The sequence below is a fragment of the Sphaerodactylus townsendi genome, linkage group LG05, assembly GCF_021028975.2.
Source record: "Sphaerodactylus townsendi isolate TG3544 linkage group LG05, MPM_Stown_v2.3, whole genome shotgun sequence".
NCBI classification, from domain to species: Eukaryota; Metazoa; Chordata; class Lepidosauria; order Squamata; family Sphaerodactylidae; genus Sphaerodactylus; species Sphaerodactylus townsendi.
The window spans coordinates 112,404,017-112,426,688 of NC_059429.1; the positions used below are offsets into that span (position 1 = coordinate 112,404,017).

Below are 22,672 nucleotides of genomic sequence, written 5' to 3' on the forward strand. Positions count from 1 at the left end.
GGGGGGGGGGGGGGTGGGGGGGGGGGGGGGTGGGGCGGGGGGGGTTTAAAGCTATCCAGGTTAGTGGCCATCACCACCTCCTGTGGCAGCATATTCCAAACACCAATCACACGTTGCGTGAAGAAGTGTTTCCTTTTATTAGTCCTAATTCTTCCCCCCAGCATTTTCAATGAATGCCCCCTGGTTCTAGTATTGTGAGAAAGAGAGAAAAATTTCTCTCTGTCAACATTTTCTACCCCATGCATAATTTTATAGACTTCAATCATATCCCCCCTTAGCCGCCTCCTCTCCAAACTAAAGAGTCCCAAACGCTGCAGCCTCTCCTCATAGGGAAGGTGCTCCAGTCCCTCAATCATCCTTGTTGCCCTTCTCTGCACTTTTTCTATCTCCTCAATATCCTTTTTGAGATGCGGCGACCAGAACTGGACACAGTACTCCAAGTGCGGTCGCACCACTGCTTTATATAAGGGCATGACAATCTTTGCAGTTTTATTATCAATTCCTTTCCTAATGATCCCCAATGATAGTTATATCCCTAATGATATAACTATAAGCTGAAAGGGCAGCTTTAAAAAAAACAAACATTGAGGTAACAGTGTAATCCTAAAAAGAGTTGTACTCTTCTAAATCCATTGAATTCAATGGGCTTAGAAGGGCATAAGTCTGTTTAGGACTGCACTGATAAAACAGCAGGCGAGTCTCTCACCAAAGAACTCCAGGAAATATTCATTCTTTTTGCAGCAGCAAAGCATGAACAAGCATTTCCAAAAGCTCGCTTCTTTTTGCAAGCCACCCAAATTGCTAGCGTTCATCTTGTTTTAACTCCATTTGTCCGTTTTTGACAGATAAAGCTGAACACGTCTGCCCTAAAGCCGTTTTAAAGAAAGTTCTTATTTCAACGTGATCTCATAGACCTTCTCATGGGATCTGACAAATACAAATCCTCCCCAGTTTCAGGAAATGCATTTTCTCTGATCAGACCTTAATTTATGTGGACACATGGGCCATTGGGCTTGAAATTGGAAAGGGACAACAGAACAAGTGAATGTGCTGCCCAAAGGACACTGACAATTGCATCAGAGACAAGCAGGCTGGCGTAAAACAGATAGAGGATAAATTTTTCAGGACCACCCTCTGGGTTTTAGTCACAGGAGACTCTGAGATAATGTGCACAGATTTTTGGTATATGCATTATTGAAATGGGTCTGTCTAGCTCTGAAAACACAAAGTTCTCACGGAAATAGCTAATCAACATACAAGGAAACACATAGTAAATGGAACTGTAACAGAAGAACTGATTTGAGTCCATTAGAACCCTAGAGACACAGTGAAGGGAATTCTGACCCTCAAAATTTTACACCCTAGAAATCTTGGTAGTCTTCAAGGTGCTACTAGACATGAATCTAACTCTTCTGCTGTAGACAAAGATGGATGCCCACCTGAAACTATGTTCATAGAACTGATATTGTTGCTAATTTCTGAGTTACACACTTTTTTTTTGCAAAAACTTTATTGTTATCTCCAGGTCAAAAGCCTGTGTTTATCATCTCATCTAAGCAGTTATGTCCTTAGCTAGTGCACAGGACTACCAGTATTGGAAATGAGGGTCACATTTTGATGGCAAAACCTACTGAGCAAAAATTGCATTATGAATGCAGGAAACACCAGAAGAATAAACAGCAAAACTGAGAAAAGGAATACCCTGAATATATCCTTCCAACCCTATGCAATACTTTCATCTTATTTTTATAATAATTTTGCCTTTTTATCTCTTCTTTAAATATACACGCATAGATCTGAAAATGGACATTAAAAGCATATAGACTGTAGCAGTGTTGGCAAAACTATGGCATAAACCGGCATGGTGTAACAGTATGGAGCCCTTTCGTTATTGATGGATGTGAGTCTATATGATGGGAGTTCGTTCGTTCGTTCTTTCTTTCTTTCTTTTTTTCACTAGCTACAAAATATGCCCAACTACTTGAAAAATATAGGGATTTTAAAAATAATGTTGGGATTGGAAAAGTTTTATTTAAAAACAAATACTTGGATGACTCCACCCCCATTTTTGGGCCCCTTCTATCACTGATGAAGTAATACCCATACTATTAGCCATCAAAGTGAAATTACAGGGACCTCATGGTATACACTGGTTCAGCTGGTGTTTCACCAACTACATTGCTCCTGGTGGAGTACTGGATCAGGTTCAAGGTTCTGGTACTTAACTTCAGAGCCTTAAACAGTCTGGCGCCAATGTACCTATGGACTGTCTCTCCTGCTCTGCAAATGACAATCTACTAGTGATGCCTGGTCTTTTTTGCCCCTGGCCCCAACCTCGTGGAATGCTCTAGCCAGTGAGACCAAGACCCTGCAGAACCTGATACAGTTCTGCATGGCCTATAAGACAGAATGGTTCCACCAGGTGTATAGTTGAGGGGACTACCATTTCCCATCAGTCTGGCCTCTCCCACAATACTTCCTCAGTGCCATAAAGTTAGGTTTTAATATTTTCAAATGTTTTAAATGGTCTTAATGTTTCTAAATGTAGTTATATTGTTTATGTTTTAAATTATTTTATCGTGTATTATGGAAATGTTGAGAGCTTCCTTGAGCCTGTTAGAGAAGGGCAGCATATGAGACCAATACATAAATAAATAAAATCCTGCAAGCGCACATTTCTGGTCCAGTAAAAAGCACAATGCAAACCACCTTGGCTCTTACCAAGTTCTACATCCTGATCATCTGTGAGGACGAGAATGATGTTTGGACGGATATTCCTGCGATCCCTTTGAAACCGTCCTTTCAGACGCTGGTTTAACAGGAAAGCTGAACTGTCATTCAGCAAGGATAACACAGTCATTACAAATAATCCCACGGCAATGCTGTGCTGTGCCATATTGCGCTGATTTTGCATGCTCTTCAAACAAAGGTGTGGGGATGTCTTCTATTTCCTCTTCAAAGGCAGATCTGACAGGGCAAAAAAAGCAAGTAGATAAATGTGAATACAACAGAAACCTCATGAAAAGTAGGTGTAAGAAGGAAGACGACAATTCTGGCAATTACAATATAACCCTAATCAAAGTGACACCCTTTTAAATAAATCAAGTCCATAGGTTTAGAATGGTGTCCCTTTGTTAGTATTGCAGAGTTAGACCTATAAATAATTCCAGTTCATAAAGGAGTCCTTTACTCTCCAACATCCATTACAAGGACAGTATTCAGACACAAATTAAACACGGAAGTTATGTTTATTTTATGCACACAGTATAAAGCAGAGATCTCCACTGTGGTTGCTGTGGGCCCCATAGCACCCACCAATACCTTTTTTTGGAGTCCCCCAAGTGTTTTTACACAGTGGGAAAAGTCACATGGGTCTTTTGTCCAGCTCATGTAAAGGGGATAACAGTTTAAATGCTATTAAAAATGAAGATAGATACTGTCAGGTGTAGGTGTCTTTGCTAGCTCAGTATGTATACTTATTTTGTGTTCATGCAAGAAAATATTTTTAAATACTATGTCAGTTTTAAAAGGCATCTTGTGAAATGGACCTTCTGCTTGAAATCCTGAAGAGTTACTACAAGACTTATGAACAGCCCCATTCTTTGACATTTGTGGTTGGCTCCGCCTCATGTGGCAGCCATTTTGTAGTTGCACTGACCACCCTGTGTCAGAATTCCAAAGCTGCACACAGGGACAAAAAAGACTCATGGTCTAAAGTGTGTGTGTGTATGTGTGAAGTGTATGGCTGGAAACATGCAATGAATTTCTTGCACATGGCAGTCAATAGTACAAGTCCACTACATGTCTTGAAATGTTTTGAAAACAAGAACTTCTCCTTCAGATGCTCATCATAGCAAACATATAACATTATGCAATACATATAACTGTTGCATGTAGTATAAGCTTGCCATGAAAGAGTTTACCAGTAACAGCATTCAAACAAAATGCATTTTCAGCAAGGAACTTTAACATTACAAACAAAAGTGCAGAAATCATGTACATTTCTCCTTTTTAAACAACACAGCATTGTTAAACAAAGTCTATGTCTATTTAGTTCTGCTAAACTGAAAAAAATACACCCTTATCTGGAATAGTATTCAGTACTGAATACAGATTATGAAATAAAGCGAAATTGAATTAATTGGTGGCTTAAATTGACATACCATAAATTGTCTGCCGAAACAACACTTCAGGCAGTAAAACACCCCAGTTAATCACCTAATATAGCATGAATTGAGCATCAGGCTCACACCAGACAGACCCATTTATTTTAGATTTCTACAGAAAGTGTGCCTACGTTCACCACAACTGGATTTTGTCTTCCAGGGCATGTAGAACCCAGGATTAATTTAGTACAGCACTGCAAAAACAAATTCTGAACTCACTGGTTATGTGGGTGGATATTCTATGTTAGGTCAACACCATTTGGGTCATTTTCTCAGGGCTTTGGGTTCATTTTAAGGAGGAGACAAACCACAGAGATCCCATTATGAACATTTCCCTATTCTCCAGCTGTAACAACCCTAAACCATCAGGAAACAACCAGCATTCCCTATCCCCATCCTCTCACCAAGCAGAGTAGGGGTTTCATCTTTAAACTTGACAAATTGTGAACAGTCCAGTCATTCATCACGCTGGTGGGCAAAAGGAATCCAACCACAACGATACACAAATCATTGAGGGAAACTTTAATATCTGACTCACTCAAGAAGATCACGGCTCAAAGTTTTGTTTTAACTCACTCTCTGCTAACCTTTGTTCTTCTTTCTCTAGCGTGCAGTTGTTTTGAGTCTACCAAATTCAAAACAAGTGTTCTCTACTCTCTCTGCACTCTGACAGGTTTGCTCATCTATCTTTCAGTTGCCTAATTTCTCAAATTTCCCTACCCATGGACTCTCTGCTGACTCATTTTTTAGTTATCCCACTTTGTTTCTGTATACAGCCCAAAGTGCTCAAACACTGTACCACATTTCTTTCAGTGCCTCAGTGATAAACAAGGAATGTGTTTTCTACTAGGAATGAGAAGATGAGTCGTAAGGAAGGATGCTTGTGGCAGGACAAGATAAGACAGCTGGATGACTAGGTTGAATGGCAAGGCTTGTATCAGATTGTCAGTATTGGGCATGCTTAATAGGCTAATACATATTAACTTCCTTTCCTGCTCTGATGACAAACTGTATTATAATGAACATTCAGGAAGAATATGGAAAAGAGGCCACATATTAAGGAGGAACATGTAAATAGGCGGACTGGAAAGTTGTGACTCTAAGTACCCTTAGCCAATGGGGGAAAGAGAGGGTGTGGCAAATTTGGGAGAAGGGAATAAATATACAGTTGATATACTGCTTTGGCGAACTCTGCCCATGTGAAGACGGCTTCCCTTTCTTTGGAAATAAGGCTACTTAAAACTCTCTTCTGTTAGCTTGATATTTGGTAAAGAAATATTGGGCACCACACCTCAAGATCTCAACAACTCTCTCTTACCCACTTGCAGCTCCCCACCTCTCTTTCTCTTTCAATCTTTCATCTTCCCATGTTATCTCTGGAGGTCATGGTGTGCACCTTTCTGACTAATTAAGGCCCTCAAAGTGACTATTAAAGAGACATTAAAATCAACTTGAAATACACATATGAAACCAGCAACTAAAACAAACAAAAAGAAGGGTAAACAAGGAAACACCACACGAAACAAAACACAGCATCCCACTGGACTAAAACAGTGATAGAGGACGACAGAGTGGGAACAGACTGGCCACTATATGAGGCAGGATGCTGGACCAGATGGACCACTAATCTGATCTAGAAGGCCTTCACTTTATTCTATGACAGATGAATCTCCCCACCCTCCGCTGGGGAGGGAGTTCCACAGTTGTGGTGCCATGACCAAGAGGACTCTTTTCTTAGGTTGCCACCCATCTTTCAGTGCTGAAGCAAGACCCCTAAAGATGACTTTAGTGGCCAGGTAGGTTCATATAGGAGCAAGAAGCCCTTAAAATATGCTATTCTTAAGCCATATAGGGATTTAAATGTTACATACTGCAAAACCCAGTGTCTTACTAAAGAAGCTTTCTAGCAATCAGAACTTCCAAGGAATACAGTCTGCTTCTAGATATTATCTGGCAAGGTGTCAAGTGTGAAAGTATGCCTGTGAGGAACACAGAACAGAAGAAGAGCAACAGAGGAAAAACTACATGTAACAGAAGGAAAGCCTCCTCTATTGCAGTAGCAACAGAAAACGTGGCTACATATCCCAAATGTAGCAGAGGAGCACTGGGTCAGAATATCCTTAATAGACTTTATGAATTCCCTCCAGTGAAACCTTTGGAATCAGCAATGAACACAGGAAGCATCACATCAGATTCACAGCACAGAAAGTAGGCCAATTTAGACTTCTCAGCTGAGCTGGGGAACAATGTGCTCCTCAGTTCCATCCTACCTTGAAACTGCAGTATTAGTGGTCCTTGGCCAGCCAATCAAACCTGTAAAGGAGCTCTCACAACAGCCCAGGGAGTCCAAACCAATATTAAGAGTGTCCAGAATCTAAAGTGAGGAGGAGACCTAATAAGCTTTTTGGTTGCACCTCCCCCTACTCCAGAAGTTGGAGCCAATAAACGAATAAGGTCAGTCTCTTTGCAGGTCAAGGGGAGAGGGTCAGGAGCAACAGTTAAGATTGCACTTGCTTATTCTCCCTAGCCTTCACAGTGAAAGACAGTATCTTGAGGAAGAGGTATTAGCTTTCGTGCAATTGAAAAGTATCACAAGGAATGAAGACTAGCACTCAAGATACTCATAGAGTGTACTCCGTAGTCATTGAACAAAGCAAGCACCTCATTCTGGGATAAGCTCATGGGTGAATATCCTTGCTTGCACTCTTGGCCCCTTCATCCAGGTCACAAGCACGGCCTTAATCACTCTATATCAGTGGTGGTGAACCTCTGGCACGCGTGCCAGAGGTGGCATTCAGAGCCCTCTATGTGGGCATGCGCACACAGAGTTCGTCATGTAGGGGGAGCAGAAAATCACCCCCTCCCCCCGCGTGCGCATGCACCCATACATATCTAAGCTGGTCTTGCTTCTGAGTAAACCCTCCTAGGGTCATGATTCACCCATTTGAGGCATTGCACGGTTGCTTCACCAAGCTTACTCCCGAGTAATGCATGCCTCGGAGCAAACTGTTTTTTCTAAACTAAAACTTCAGTATTTAGGTTAAATTGCCATGTTGGCACTTTGCGATAAATAAGTGGGTTTTGGGTTGCAATTTGGGCACTCGGTCTCGAAAAGGTTCGCCATCACTGCTCTATATCCTACCATTTCCTCAATAAATTATCATGTCTTCAATCAACAGGACCAGCAATTCTTGGGCACAAGAATTAGAGCCATTTTTACTAATGCCCGTTCTTCACTCTAGAATGTGGATAATACCTCAAGAAACTATGGGCCTTTCCGTACTGCACAAATGAAATGTCCTGTGGCCGTTTTAAGAAGACTTTTGGGGAGGAACTCTGCACAGCATTCTCCCCAAAACACCTTTGCTGTCTGGACAGCTCACCATCAAGCACCTCACTTTCGGATGTCCCCCAGGCATCTTCTTTTGGGCGAGTGGAGTGCAAAGAAGCAGTTGCCTCTTTTTCAGACATCCCTTGGGCGTCTTTTTTGTGCTGAGCGGAAAGGACCTATATTTCTCTGAAAGATGGATTTTAATCCTGGCATTGTCAGACATGGGCAGGGAAACTATAAAGGAAGACAACTTGCTAAAAAGAAATGAGCAGAAGTTTCTCGTCACCTGTTTAAAAAACGAAGGCTGACCTTGAAGACTTTATAAGCTTTAGAATAGAACACACTAGTGTGTCTACTCTGGGTTGAACAATTCCTGGAGATTTACAATCTCTATACTCCAAGTCATAGGGAAAGGACCTGTTGTCAGTCTGCCTCTGTCAGTCCTGCGCCATTCTCGGCCTGGCAGCTTGCACGTCCGCACCAAGGCCACAGCTGGCCCAGCCATTATCATTGCCCGAGGCGAAGGAGGCCTCCCCCTGCTTGCACGTAACTAGTCAATAGAGCTTAAACATTCACTCTTATTTGCCTTCCTCCGAAGGAGTGAACCGCCTGTCCATAAATAATGCTTCTGTTCCCACCATCCTTTATAACGCTGATATTACGGGAATGCGAGGGTGGGGGGGATTATGGATTGAACCATACTGTAACTTACAGGTAAATACCAGAGGTCAGAGAGCCAAACTTTAGTTTCGGCTATCTGAGCCTTGGGCTGACATGGTTCCAATAAAGCTCTTGAAAACCTTCTCGAGTCTTGTTTGATGACCGGAGTAACAGACTCTAACAGTCTCCTGGAACACGGTAGAGCTCCCCACAGCCGTGTGATGCCTTTCAGTCATTAGGTCCATGGGCAGCTGAGAAAAATGCATTGTGAAGATTACACTGGTGGGCCACTGCAAGTAGCAGAATGCTGGACTAGATGGACTCTGGTCTGATCCAGCAGGCTAGTTCTTATGTTCTTATGTTCTTACACTACAAGCAGTGGTGAAGTCCTATCTGCAAGTGTGTTGGGGACTTTACTCTTTCTGCGTGGCTGTTTTACAAACCTAAGTGCTAGTTACGCTTGTTTGATCAGCAGTATCATGCTGTGCTGCTTCCCAACATAGTTAGAATGGTCTCTATTAGTTTGCAAGGCCTTCTCAGTGGTGGCTCAAACCTTATAAAATTGCAATGTACACTAGGGTCTTTAGGAAAACCTGTAAGGCAGTTGTTTTTGGAGCACCTTTTGTTAAACTAGATCTTGGAGATCTAGGTTCAAATCCCCACTGGTTGACCTCGGGCCACATACTGTCAGCCTAACCCATCTCACAGGGTTCCCGTGAGGATAAAATGGAGGAGAAAATAACACAAACCACTGTTGTGTCCTCATTGTGAAGAAAGGGGTACAAATGAAATAAATCAATAATTTTTAAAATTAGCAAGTGGTAAAGTACTTTGGAAGCTTATGTGTAGTTCTGATTTCAAACTCTTTAGTGGTTACTGGCGCCATTGTTGATTTTATTGTGAATCACCTGAGTTAGGATTACAAACAGTCTTACAAATTCAAACAGATTCCCTACATGTGGAAATATCACTTTGCATGAATTTACTTGCTTCCTTATCATTTGGTAGTACAGACTGACACATGTTATTATGGAGAACTCTGTGCCTTGCTCACACAGAGTTTTCACATTTACACATTTACCCTACATAGACTGCATGTGTAAAACCACTACCCCATGTACACTTTAAAAATCTGCACTGTACATTCATAATGCAGCAGGATTGTATCCACTTGTCACATTCTCACTGCCTTTGGTTCAACAAAATTTCTGCAGGAAGCCCTTTGGGCTACAAGCACCCATAAATAGTATAAATAATTTTTGTGAATTCCCAGCGACTTGGATAAGCTATAAACATCTCCTTGTTTGCAGTGGTTTACTGCAGATATTTGGCTAAACACACGTAAGGAGAAAAGGCCAATAGGCACAACCCCATTCCTTCCAATGTGTGTACTTTTAATGCCTATATAGTCCTATGCTCACAACTATATACATGATCATTCAATGTGTGTACCAAAGCACGTGTAATATGGATTTTGGAGGCTACCAATCTCCAAATACAAAATGTGTCTGAATGTCCCCCGCATAAGCAAATGTATGCAGTATGGAATAATGCATGAAAGGTCAATTGTGAAACAGATGGGTTTATTAATGCTGATCTCAAGAAACAATATGCATGTAGGAAATTCAGAGTGAGCAAAACAGCTCTGGTCCTTGTGTCATGAACAGAATGTTGTTTGTAAAGGATATGAAGCTTCACATGTTTCCTCCCTCTTTCTCTCATGTACTTTTGCCAAGAACTGGAATTAGCTGAAGATTAATGCCTCTATCAGATCAGTTGGAGCAGTGTCATAGAGTGGTTAGAATGGTTGACGAGGATCAGAGAGGCCCAGATTGAAATCCTCTCTGCCCTGCAGCATTTCTGGTGACCTTAGACCAATCATATACTCTTCGCCTTCTCTAATTCAGTTGTGAGAAGCAATTAAGTACAAAGAACAACACATACCGTCCTGAGCTCCCTGGAAGAAGGATAAGATAATAATGTCTTAGATGGGTACAAGACTTCCAAGTTCAGTTAATTATGCCATTCAAATTAATTAACTACCATCTTCTGTCTTGGAAGTTGGAAGAGTAAGAAATGAGCACAACAAGGAATTAGCCGAAGTTTTGTTGAAGGCTTTCATGGCCAGAATCAACTGGTTATTGTGGGTTTTGTGGGTTGTGTGGCTGTGGTCTGGTAGCTTTTGTCCCTAAACTTTCATCCAAATGTATGGCTGTCATCTTCAGAGGCATGCCATAGTAAGTTGTGTTTGTCTCCATAGCACACATACCCTCTGTGGAAACACTTCTTACCATGATATCCTTCTGAAGATGCCAGCCATTGATGCGGGAGAAATATTAGGAGCAAAAACTACTAGATCATGGTCACACTGCCCAGAAAACCCACAACAGCCAGTTAACCAAAGTTTGCCCCTGCCTTGAACAACTTTGTTTATATTTGATATCAGCTGCCATGCTAGTCGTGGTAGCCAAAATAAAGGCTTAGATTCAAAGGGCCATTTCTACTTGTGGAAGTTCATTTTGCCCTTTCACCACAGCAATTTTGGCCCCCATGATGTTCCTTCAGGCCACTGATACAAGAGAATATAATTTTAGGAGTACCAAAAAATTGCAGCGAGAAGAGGCAGGGACAGGAGCATCACTGATTACTCAGCATGCCTCCTAGCGAAAGAGTTTTATGGCATCTTAAAGACTGGGAAATTTATTGGGGCATAAGGCTTCATGAACCAGAACCCATTTCAATTATAAACTTCATGCACAGGACAAAGCAAATTTTAACTCACAAAAGCTAAGGCTACAATATTTATTTAGAGTATTTATGTGGTCTGCATTCATCTGTTAAGCCCATTAAAACAAGTAATTAGAACAGATTACTATTAAAGTGCCACAGGACTTTGTCATTTTCACATAAGTACTTCCTTTCAAATATAGAGAGCTTACTTTTCTTATTTGCTCATTATTAGTTAGGTTTTTCAAAAGAAAATATGCAAGTCATACGACTCCCAGCGGTGCCGGCTGGATACCCAACCAACGGGGCAACGCTCTGCAGTGATAGGCGGTGCAACGCACCAGCTGCAGTATCAATGGTCGCATCATCATGACACTGTCAAATGGGGCGTTCCCCTCAGGCGACGTGCATCACCGATGCCCCGGGGGTGTAAAAAGTCAGCAAGGGCTACCTACCCAAGGACAGGGTAGGCTACAGAAGATAAGAACATAAGAACATAAGAAAGAGCCTGCTGGATCAGACCAGAGTCCATCTAGTCCAGCTCTCTGCTACTCGCAGTGGCCCACCAGGTGCCTTTGGGAGCTCACTTGCAGGAGGTGAAAGCAATGGCCTTCTGCTGCTGCTGCTCCCGCTACGCTTAGCAACTTTAAATATTGGAACACTGACTGGACGAACCCGTGAACTAGCAAATATGATGTTATATGACCTCACAAGATTTTGCTTACTAATTATCACTATTATTATCTTTGTCTTGAATTCCTGCTGCCTTCAAAATAAAACAGCAAGTCTGCTGAGCCAGATGTCACATTTTTTTGATAAAATGCTGGTCTGTAGAATTTGTTGTACAAGTGGTAGAGTAGCAAATGTACGTTATTTGTCAAATGGTTTTACTTGCAGTTTCCTATGGATGTTTACCACTTTAAAATTACAGTTATTTGTGAGAGCATAACGCAGTATGCTTGCTTTCAAACATCTTTAACCAAAATAATTACTTTCCAGCTTACCTTCCCTGCACAGATGTTTAAACTATTTTCACACATTACTTCTCTGTCATTATCAAAATAAGTACTCTTCATAGGTCCCCTTCGCAAAGAACTGAAAGCCTGCAATCAGAATGTGTTTTGCACATAATAACTAGGTAGGCCTGGAAGAACGTTTATGAAATATTTCCTCCTGAAACGTGTGTCTGAATGTGGCAGAGACAGACTGCTTGTTAACTCCACATTACCTGTGAAACCTAATTAACTACTCAAGATTGCTCACAGAAGTCACAACAGAAGAGATACCTGCATTCAGAGTGGTCAAGAGACCATCCTAGAGAAAAAGCATCGCAGCTAAGTTCTTTTCAGTGATTAAGACTGGAGAAGGTAGGATTGTGTTAAGACAAGGCAAAAGGAGCACAGGACAATTCACGTCAGTAAAACAGCAATAGTTGAATAGATCCATGGTACCCCTTGGCAAGTGGTGAAGTACTGGTATAATTGCTACACAACTTCTCAGACATGCCATTCAAGTCATATCATATTGAGACATGACCTAACTCATTTCTGAAAAATCAGTCGTCTGGGCAAAACGGTGGCCATCATTTACATCAGCCTCAAGCTTTCTCTGGCTTCCACAGTGGTGGAGCTCTAGTAGTCCACCAGAGATATAGAAAGCTGCTCAGCACACTCAAAAAACCCTACTTAATGTGGCCCAAGACAGACTCTTGTGACAGGCTAGCAAGTCTTTAATCAATGGCAGTGGGCATTGATTGGAGGTGGAAATGACATCCAGTCCTCTATAATCTGTACATAATCTTAGGGACCCCCGTTAAAGATTCCTATCAATGAATGCCTACAATGCCTCCATCTCCCAGGGGCTCATGGACAACAGTAAACAGCCCCTGATATCAACTCAATAGCACAGTCAGTCTTACAACTGGGGGAGGCAGGAGGTTGGACTCTACCTCCCCAAACACATCACAAAGATCTCTGTATTCTGCAAGGACCTCCTCCAGAACCTCCTTGGTTATTCCTGCTCAAAGTAAAAAAACAAACAAAAACCCAATTTCTTCCCAAAAAAACCCCATAGGGGAAAACTGGGATATGCCATGGAAAATGTGGTGTATCTCTGAGCTGGCTCCGTCAACACAAGAGTGCCAGGCAAGCCTGTGAAAGTCAACAAAAGAATCCAAGGATCCAAGTCAACAAAAGAATCCAACAAAAGAATTTATACAAAGATGCAAACAATGATCTCTCTTCATAGTTAATAAGGTGTAATAATAAATGATCAAGACGTTCTGCATTGTGGAACTTGCAGTCTTCACAAATCCATACTTTCTCATTCTAGAGGAGGGAAAATAGCAATCTGTTCCATTTTTTTCTGAGAATAAAATATGGCTCATGGCCTCTTCAAAATTACCAATGTAAAAATGGTGGTTCCTTGTTAATGGGCAAGGCCGACCAGGATCCTTGGAGTCTGCTCTTAAGATAAAACTGGTTGAACCATATTAAAGTGTTCAACTGACTCTGGTGTAATGGAGGCTTGTTAGCACCATCCTCTTACTAAAAGAATTTGCTGAAGAGTGTGACGGACTTTGGATTCACAGGTGGGAACATGGTCCAAAAGAACAGGTGGGAACATGGTCCAAAAGAACTGAAAACCAGGAAAGGGCATACTGAAATAAGTGACGGAAACAACACAATGCCTATGATAAAATGCTTAAGGAACTGGGTGTGTTGAATATAGGGGAATGGAAACACGTTGCCATTCTTCAAACATTTAAGCTGAGGGGCAATAACCTGGACCAGCTTTCTTATCCAACTTCACATACAGCCAGCTCCTGCATGCAGTGGTGTAGTGCCCACAAGGTGGGGCGGGGCGGTGACGCCCTGGGCAGAGCAGCGGCGGAGGCATTGCCGGGCCATTGAGGGGGCATTTCAGGGACGTTCCAGAGCTTTCTGGGAAAGGCAATGATGTGGCCGGGGCACAGGGCACATGTGTGCCACGGGTGCAATTTCCCCTCGTTCCGCCTCTACCTGCATGTCTTTTTGAGGAAAAGCAGATTGCCCACTTTGGAGAAATTCCCAAACAGTGGACCACCAAGGCAGTCAGGAAATCCTCTTCTTTAGGTGAGGAACTCAAGGAGGGCAGATCTAGGCTAAAATGTGCTGAATTTTTCCCTGGCAAATAGCCACTCCCACATTGCCACAAAAAAGCTTTATTCACTAGCACCACATGCAATGGATAAGCTGAAGGTTTCATTGGTGGGTGTCCCTATCACAGCCTTGCAATCCATAGATCTCCTTTCAGAAGATGGCATCAAGTCTATAAAGAATCTACTTTACTGAAAAACAGATTTCATGTCCAGAAAATCTCATGAAGCATCGGCCCTAGCCATATGGGTACTAGCCACATCAGCTCTTGTTTCCAGGGCTTCCACTGTCTGGGCTTGAAAACTGAATAAGCTAATTCCTAGTGATAACAGAGGAGCTACAGAAAGCATAAACGGTGTCCTAAAGCCTGTCTCCTTCCTAGCAGATGTGTCTCTACACACTATAACATTTACAGCCTGTTTAATAGGCACAACAGATATCTTGAGATGCACCTTTTGGCTACAGGCATTGCAAGTGGACCTTCACTCTAAATCAATTGTGATGGCCTACCCCTTCCAAGGTGGCAAACTAGTTGGAATATACTTGACAAAATACTGGTGGATACCAGAGACAAAAAAGGTCATGTTAAAAAGCCCACAGAAAGAAGACAGGAGACCTTTCCACCAAATTTCCTTTTGTTCCTACCTCCCTCTTCCGTGGTCTAGTCCCAGAGGTTTCTTTCACAAAGGCTTGTACCTTCACAGGTCTCCCCAGTTCCAATTCTACTGATACAACAAGGCTGATTGTCAGGGGAAACAGGGATGCCAGGTCAGTGCGAGTGAGGAATAGACTACAACAATTCCAGAGTCAATGGCTACAGTCAAAATTAGCCCATTGCGCGCAACAAAGCATTCAATTTGGTTATACCAGTGGTGGCGAACCTTTGGCACTCCAGATGCTATAGACATCTGGCCATGCTGGCAGGGGCTGATGGGAATTGTAGTCCATAACATCTGGAGTGCCAAAGGTTCACCACCACGGGGTTAAACCATAGAGTTCTCCAGTCTTCCCTCAGCCAATTCCTTACCTCTCCGAGATCCTTCAAGAGAGGAAAACACATAAGGACCCTATCCTTATACATAATTCACTAAAGGCTGGAACGTAATAATGACTCACTTCCCACCAATCAGTGCGCAGGACTCACTTCCAGCCATGGAAGTGAGTCTTGTGCATTGATTGGTGGGAAGTCGGATGGCAGTGAAGCAGTGGCTTGCTTCCCGCTTCCCCTGGCGATGGCAGCACCCTCCTAATTCCCCCACCTACCTTCTCCCAACCCACAAAGACCAAGCTGCCCTCCCCACTGGATATGGTTCAAGTCTCCCCACTCCCTCGTCCGCCCTCTCCCACCCTCCAAAAAACTCCCCCGCCTGCATGCCACTCACCCAGTAAGCTCGCACACCACTTGCCTGGCTCACTTGCCCAGCCCACACTACACTTGCCTGGTCCACAAGCTATTCAACCAGCCCACTTGCTGGCTGCCTGCTCGCTGCTCACAAGAAAGGTAGGCAAGAGGGGGAGCAGTTTTGGGAGGAGGGGAGGTGCGTTTTCAGTACTTGGCGCATCAAGCAAGACTGCTACAGTCAAGGCAGCCCTCATCCCCCACCCTGCCTACAGCCCACTGTATTCCTTATCACAGAAGGCTTTGCTGCTAGTCTGCCATAAAACATCTGTTGATGATAAGAGCCACAGAACTGGTACATCTCTGTGAGAGTCAATCAGGAGTCTACTCTGCATGCTTCATGGTCCCCAAGAAAAAGCGATACTAGAGCTAAAATATGTCAACATCTTGTGACTCAAGCACGCTTTTGTATCGAGACCCTACGTTCAATCACTGAAGCTCTCACTCCTCCCTTTATGACTTCTGTTGATCTCAAAGAAGCATACCTAGATTCCTTCTGATGCAGAGGCTACAGCATTGAGGGAACATCAATGACACCCCAAAGAACATATTTTCTTCCAGAATAGAAAATCAGCAAGGTTTCAAGTTTGGCCAAAACATCTCTAAAACCAAGTAGGAAAAGTTAACTTCCTTAATTTACAGGTACTTGTAACTTCATGTATCAGTCCCATGGCCTTCTCTGCATTCCAGACCTCTCCAGCGGTTCTTGCAACCCCACCAGTCAGCAATCACACAAAATATGTTGACCCTAACAACTTCTGGCAGATAAAGTATGATCTGGTAGACCAAGCACAGTCATCTAACTTGGGGACAATCTTATATTTTGAAGAATACAATACAGATTTTCACATATACCAGTCTGATTGGTTGGGGAGAATCCCTACTGGGTCAACCAGCACAGAGCATCTGGTCCAAGGAAGAAAAGGGCCTAAATATCAATGTCCTGGAACCCAAAACTATCAGGATGGTACTTTTCCACTTTCACTCATCGATCTTGGGCCAGCTCATCCTTGTCAAGACTGACAATATAACAGCCGAGGCCGTCATCAATAAACAAAGGGGATCCAAGTAATTCAGCTTACAATGGAAAGCCACAAACATTCTACTATGGATAGAAATAGAAATCTACAATCAATCTCTGCAAAGCACATACAGGGATCCCTCAACACTCAAGGAAACTGGTTGAGCAGACAAGCCATAAATGAGAATGAGTGGTCACTCAAAAAGGAGACATTTTGACTGAACATTAACAGATTCAGTGTTCTGAGAAGGGACATTTTCACTTTGGCATCCTATCATCTAGTACCACAATCCCCCCCCCCCGCCCCAGATATTATAATCCATGGGTGGAGCAAGTGGATGGCATGACCTCCTTGTGGTCACTGATGTATGTGTTTCTGCCTCTACCCAATTTTCCTAAAGGCACTGAGGAAGGTGTGCCATGAACAGGCACGGGTTATATTTGTGGCTCCAGAATGGCCTTGAAGACCTTGGTTGCCAGCTCTAGTGGAGCTTTCAGTGCAAAAGTCTTGCTATATTCCTGTCAGCCAGGGCCAGCTACAGTATAGCACCCCATCTGACCATGTGGTTCCATCTGACCATGTGGTTCTTGAAAGAAACAGTTGCTAGAACTTGGTTATCCTCCAAAAGTGGCTGAAACTATCATGGCCTCCAGAAAGCCATCCATCCAATGTATATCCAAAACTTCATGAACGGCTTTTGCAAAATGGCACCAACACAATGAAACTGATCCATTAAACCTGGGATTGGAACAGTTGTTAGCCTTCCTTTCAAGACAGGGTTCAACAACAACTCAAGGCATCCAAACAACATTGTTAGGTGATGGCCACAGCAACCACAGTTCCACAGGTAGCCGTAGCAACCGTAGCTCTACCGGTGGTCCTTTGATAAAACATCCATATATCCTTCAAAGGGGTGTCACAAACTAGTCCCACAATAATCCGTTGGTTCCCTACATGGAGATTATGTCAGGCTCTTGCTACTCTCACCAAGGCTCCCTTCAAACCATTAAGAGCCGGTGTGGCTTCACACTAAGACCTTTTTTCTTAACAGGTTTCAGAGTTGGGAGCCCTGTCAGCCAGGAAAGGTCTCTGGGTCTTCCACAAGACACTCCTACCATCCTTTTGTCCATACCCAAGTATGCAAAAAAGAAAGCTTGGCCTATGGTAGATTTGAGTAGGGCTCTCAGGATAGACATCCAGTGTATAGAGCCCCATGAGGAAAACAGTTTTTTTTTAATTTATTTCTCTGACAGCCCAAAAGGAAGGAAAAGAGAATCTTCAGGTCAGCCATAGTTACAACATAAGGCAGGGTATTTCTGAGCCCTATAAATCTAGTACCATTCCTATTCCTTCAGGTATTACAGCACATTCCATAAGAAGTGCAGACACCAATGTTGCATTCATTCATCAAGCCTCAGTTGAAAAGATTTCAAGGGAGCCACATGGTGCTCCTTCTCAACCTTTGTCAGGCACTACAAGATATATTCCTTTTTGTCAGCTGATGTGACCTGTAATTCCCACCTGAAGATGGGGAAAATGCTATTGGAGCTACAAGATGCCTTCCTCCTCAGAGTGAAAATGGAACCTCGGGAACTTACTGTGAAGATTCCTTCTCTGCGGTAAGGAGGGCATCTTGCCCACCTGAAGAGTGAATAGGAAGTGGTGGATCTAAAAAGATTCTACTTATTCCAGAAATGAGAAGTACCTTAGTACCTTAGACTTGGCAGAAAACATTTGCATGTTTGAAAATTGCTGAAAAAAGAAGGGATTAGACTTTGCTTGTCTCCTTCCTCAGGATCTGTTGGTTACTATGGTTCTAACACTTTTCTTGCTATGACAGAACTGTTTAACCTGTTCTGTGTTCCTTTTTTCTTCCTGTCCTACCTGTTAGATTGCAAGGTGTTTAAACTGAGCCACGGGTTCCTGCCTGGGGGACAGGTAGCAGAAATGTTTTGTTCTCAGCCTTCCTGAGAAGCCAATGGGAAACACCCTAGCTACAAAATACCCTTCATAACTTAATGCAGAAGGAACCCCTCGCGATAATCCCAAAGTTTCGTTTTCCAAAACTGACACCAAGGAGATTTTTAGAGTTCTATTTATATTGTAATAGTAATACAAATATTTGTTCTGCAAAAATCAAAAGTTCTTTCCAGGTTGTCTTGGCAGAATACCACCATCGCCACTTCTTGTCTCCTTAGCTGCACAACTGTTGGACTCTTACATGCTAGTGACCCAGCTAGCCATGATTATACATTGTTCTATCTGAATTTGGTGGATTCAGAATTTTTTAGGAATATGTATTGGAGCCTACTGGAAAGCTAGCAGTGATATCATACCTCACAGGAGTGTTAAAACTGAGGAAACGTTTGCTGGCCTCTCCAAGTAAATAGAACCTTGGTAGAAGAGTTAAGTGTTTTGAACAAGAAGAATCTTCAGAGGTGTATCACAGAGGGAAGTCTGTTACACACAGTGTGTAACAGACTTCCCTCTGTGATACACCTCTGAAGATGCCAGCCACAGATGCAGGTGAAATGTGAGGAACATGATCCACCAGACCATGGCCACACAGCCCGGAAAACCCACCACAACCACAACAAGAATCATGATTTGAGGCAACTTACATTGAAAAGAATAAAGCAAAGCAAAATATAGGTAAGGAAACCTGAGGAGAACTAGGGTAAACCAATTCAGGTTGGCAGTTGTGTTGGCCTGTAGCAGCAGAAAAAAATATATCAGTCCAGTGATATCTTTAAGACCAGCAAAGTTTTATTTTTGGTATAAGCCTTTGTGTGCATGCACACTTTTTCAGATACTTCAGTTCTATTGGCAGAAAGGTACATTAGGCACTGAAAAACAAGTTATTGCTATTCCTCTGACTACTAGAAACTTACACTATTATTCTAGGCAGACTTATATCCTTCTAAATCCACTGAAGTCAAGGGGCTTAAGAGGGAACAACTCTACTCAGGATTGTACTATTAAAAATACTAATCATAGATACATTGGCTGCATTATTAAGTGTGATCTTCCTTGTTCTAGCAGCAAATGAACCATGTACCACATACAAAGGAGGAGAGGAGAGAGATTTGGGGCTTGGTATTTTATTTTTGGTTTTACAGAAAATGTTTTTAACTGTATTATTGTGCCATGAAAGAAAGGTGGGGTACATGTTTTGTAACATATAAATAAACTGGTTAACTCCCTGATACAAAATAAACATTTTTTAACTCAACAGTGTATTAAGCAAGAGTATAAAAGTAGATTTTCATCATGAATCCCCCCTTCAGAGATTTGTAACCAAAATACAAATGGTACAATTTTCTGTAGACACTAGGGGCTGCCATCCTATGCCTCCTCAGTTAGATGCAAGTCCCATTTAATTAAGTGGTAATAACTGCAAAATAAAGGTTTGGGATGGGGATCCGGGGAAATCTGATTAGTTGATGGCCTAAATACAGAAGGAAAACAGGACAACAATACACTCAGAAAGACAGCCCAGAACATAGCAGCTTACACCTGTAAAGAGGTGCAAAATAACTATAGGCTGCAGCAGGTGTGCTACCAGAGTGGACTAAGGCACATAATTCATTTTGTATTCACAATGATGGAAATTCCATGCTGAGAATTAATTCCTTAGCAACCATTCAGCAAAACAGCGGTCACTAGTTTTTTTGCGTTTTTAATGGAGTTATATGTCTGTGTATGCTATGTTCTTCGCAGCACTTCACCTTCCTATGTTTGCCCCAAAACAAAATACTTTCAAATCAGGGGCAGTCCAGCTCCAGGAAAACCAAACAGAATCTCGCCAGTAAATTGACCGGGCACCTTGGCAAACAATGCTAACACCTCCCTCCCACCCCACAAAGGTTGCATGTTGCATTTTTATCAACTTGGTATACAATTTCAGTTCACAATTTCATTGGATGGTCCCTTGGATGCCTATAAACAGGAATGGGGTGTGGGGGGGGGGGTCATCTTTCAAAATCACTTCTTTGTAGCCCTTCTGTAGCAGGGTTTCTTCCTCTCCTGTTTGAGAGACTAATCCTAAAACGAGACAAAAATAACCCTCCCCCGTCAAGCCATTGCTAACCTTGGCAGCTGAAGGTTATCCCGACAGCACAAATGTGCATACCTTAGACAGTTGGGGAAAGAAAAAAAAATTATACCCTTTGTGCAAATGTCTGAGTTTTCATCAGAAGAGAAGAAACTGTTCTAGGTACTTATTTGAACATTAAATTACATATCGAAGCAAGTGGGTGGAATACGAATTGTTGCAGACTGAAGGTAATAAAAGTTGTGAACCAACATTCATATTCCTCACTCTTTTAGGCGGGAACACATCTTCCTTCCTAATAATCTCCCTAAGCACATTATTATCAGAAGAGGTTTTTAAATTTAAACTGAAAACTCGAGCGAGGAATAATACAAATTTAAGCAGAGTTTCTGGAACCAATATTAACTTGCAGACACGGCTGGGATACTTTTTTGTTCTTAAATACCAAAGTTATGGAGCTCCTTTGTTAAATCTCAGCAGAATGGGACAAGCTCGTCACTCTCTGCTCAAGCTTTGTAACCGTTTTGATTCCTGGTCCAAAAAAACCCTCAGGATTTTTTTTCATAGAATCATAGACTTGGAAGAGACCCCTAAGAGCCATCAAGTCCAACCCCCTGCAATGCAGGAATACACAATCAAAGCACTCCTGACAGATGGCCATCCAGCTTCTCTCCAAAGAAGGAGACTCCACCGCACTCCGAGGTCGTGCATTCCACTGTCAAACAGCCCTTGTGTCGGGAAGTTTTTCCTGATGTTTAGGGGGAATCTCTTTTCCTTCACCTTGAACCCATTACTCCTGGTCCTAGTCTCTGGAGCAGCAGAAAACAACTTGCTCCTTAGATTTACCCCAAGAACAAGAAAACCGTGAAAGCTAACTCAGCTGCTAGAACAGGCCACTGCATACTCAAGTTTCCATCATAAAGATATCTATGGAGCCAAACTGTTCTGAAATAAGGGATCATACTTCTAATGAGGCCATGAGGGTTTGTATTTGAAAGGCAATCATTAAAAATCAGGATGATCCATTTAAAAAAAAGAGTGTGTGCAAAGCGCCCTCAAGTCTCAGCTGACTGATTATGGTGACTATTCATTGGGTGGTTTTCAAGGCAAGAACCAGCAGAGGCAGTTTGCCATTGCCTGCCTTCGCATAGCAACCCGGGACTTCCTTGGTGGTTTCCTACCCAAGCATTAACCACGTCTGACCTTGCTTAGCATCACCAGACCTGACAGACTGGGCTAGCCTGGACCATCCAGGTCAGCAGCACCCAACAACTTTAGGCCAATTCCCATCCTATCCAAAGCCTCTGCATTCATGCCAAAGGGCACCCAAGCAGGAGCAGCTGCCTCTCACACATGCAAGGAAGTCCAACGACTGGGGTCTCTCCCACTTTCCTCCCAGCTTCAGGATTCTGATGAATGGGGCAGCTGCTTCCGAAAGCGCAAGTTCCCAGGCTTTGGAAAGGAAAGCGGCTTGTAAGATGTCACGGCACTTCACGGGTCCTTGTCGCTACAGAACACCGTGTGCGGCTCTCCCACCGCCTCCGCGACGATCCCGCGCCCGTGTGAACGCAGACCCGCGGAAGGACCTCAGTTCGCTGCTTTCCAAAACCTCGTCCTTCAGCCGGTCCAAGGACCCGCCAGCGCGCCCGTTGCTCGCTCCAGCCCCGAAGGGCGGCTCCTGCCAGGGAAACCAACTCTCGGGTTCAACAGCACCGGCAGAACTTTCCTGGCCGCCAGCCCCGACACGCAGCCGGACGCGGGTCACCGAGCCACACACTCACACATGCACGTGCCAGGCGGTCCCTCAGCAGACGCGTCTCATTCGGGAAGGGGGCACCGTTGGAAGAGGACCCCCCCACCCCCACCCCCACCCCCACCCCGCCGCCGCCGCCGCCGCCGCCGCCGCCGCCGCGCGCCATCCCTCCTTTGCTAAACCGCCAGCCAAGTGCGGGGAAATCAGCTGCTGTTTTGCAAGCCCGTCCCTTTCGCGCGGACCTCGCCCGGCCTCGCCTCCACTCCAAAGTTGGCGCCTCGCCGGCACGCCCGGGAGCGGACGGACCCCCCAGGCACTTAGACCCGCACGCCCGGCAAGAGCAGCAGAGGGATCCCCCTGGCGACGCGGGGCGCTGGCGGTGGTGGCGACCAGTCCCCCTGCCCGGTGCGGCCGAGGCTCAGC

General features: G+C 43.5%; 1 protein-coding gene across 1 annotated transcript in view; it reads right to left on the reverse strand.

The window, feature by feature from the left end:
- SULF2 (sulfatase 2) overlaps positions 1–22,672 on the reverse strand; it is a 158,646-nt gene that overhangs the window by 135,323 nt on the left and 651 nt on the right. Inside the window, exon 2 of the mRNA XM_048496285.1 lies at positions 2,722–2,967. Coding sequence (XP_048352242.1) covers positions 2,722–2,914 — 193 coding nt within the window. The 5' untranslated portion in view covers positions 2,915–2,967. The remainder of the gene's footprint in view (positions 1–2,721; positions 2,968–22,672) is intronic.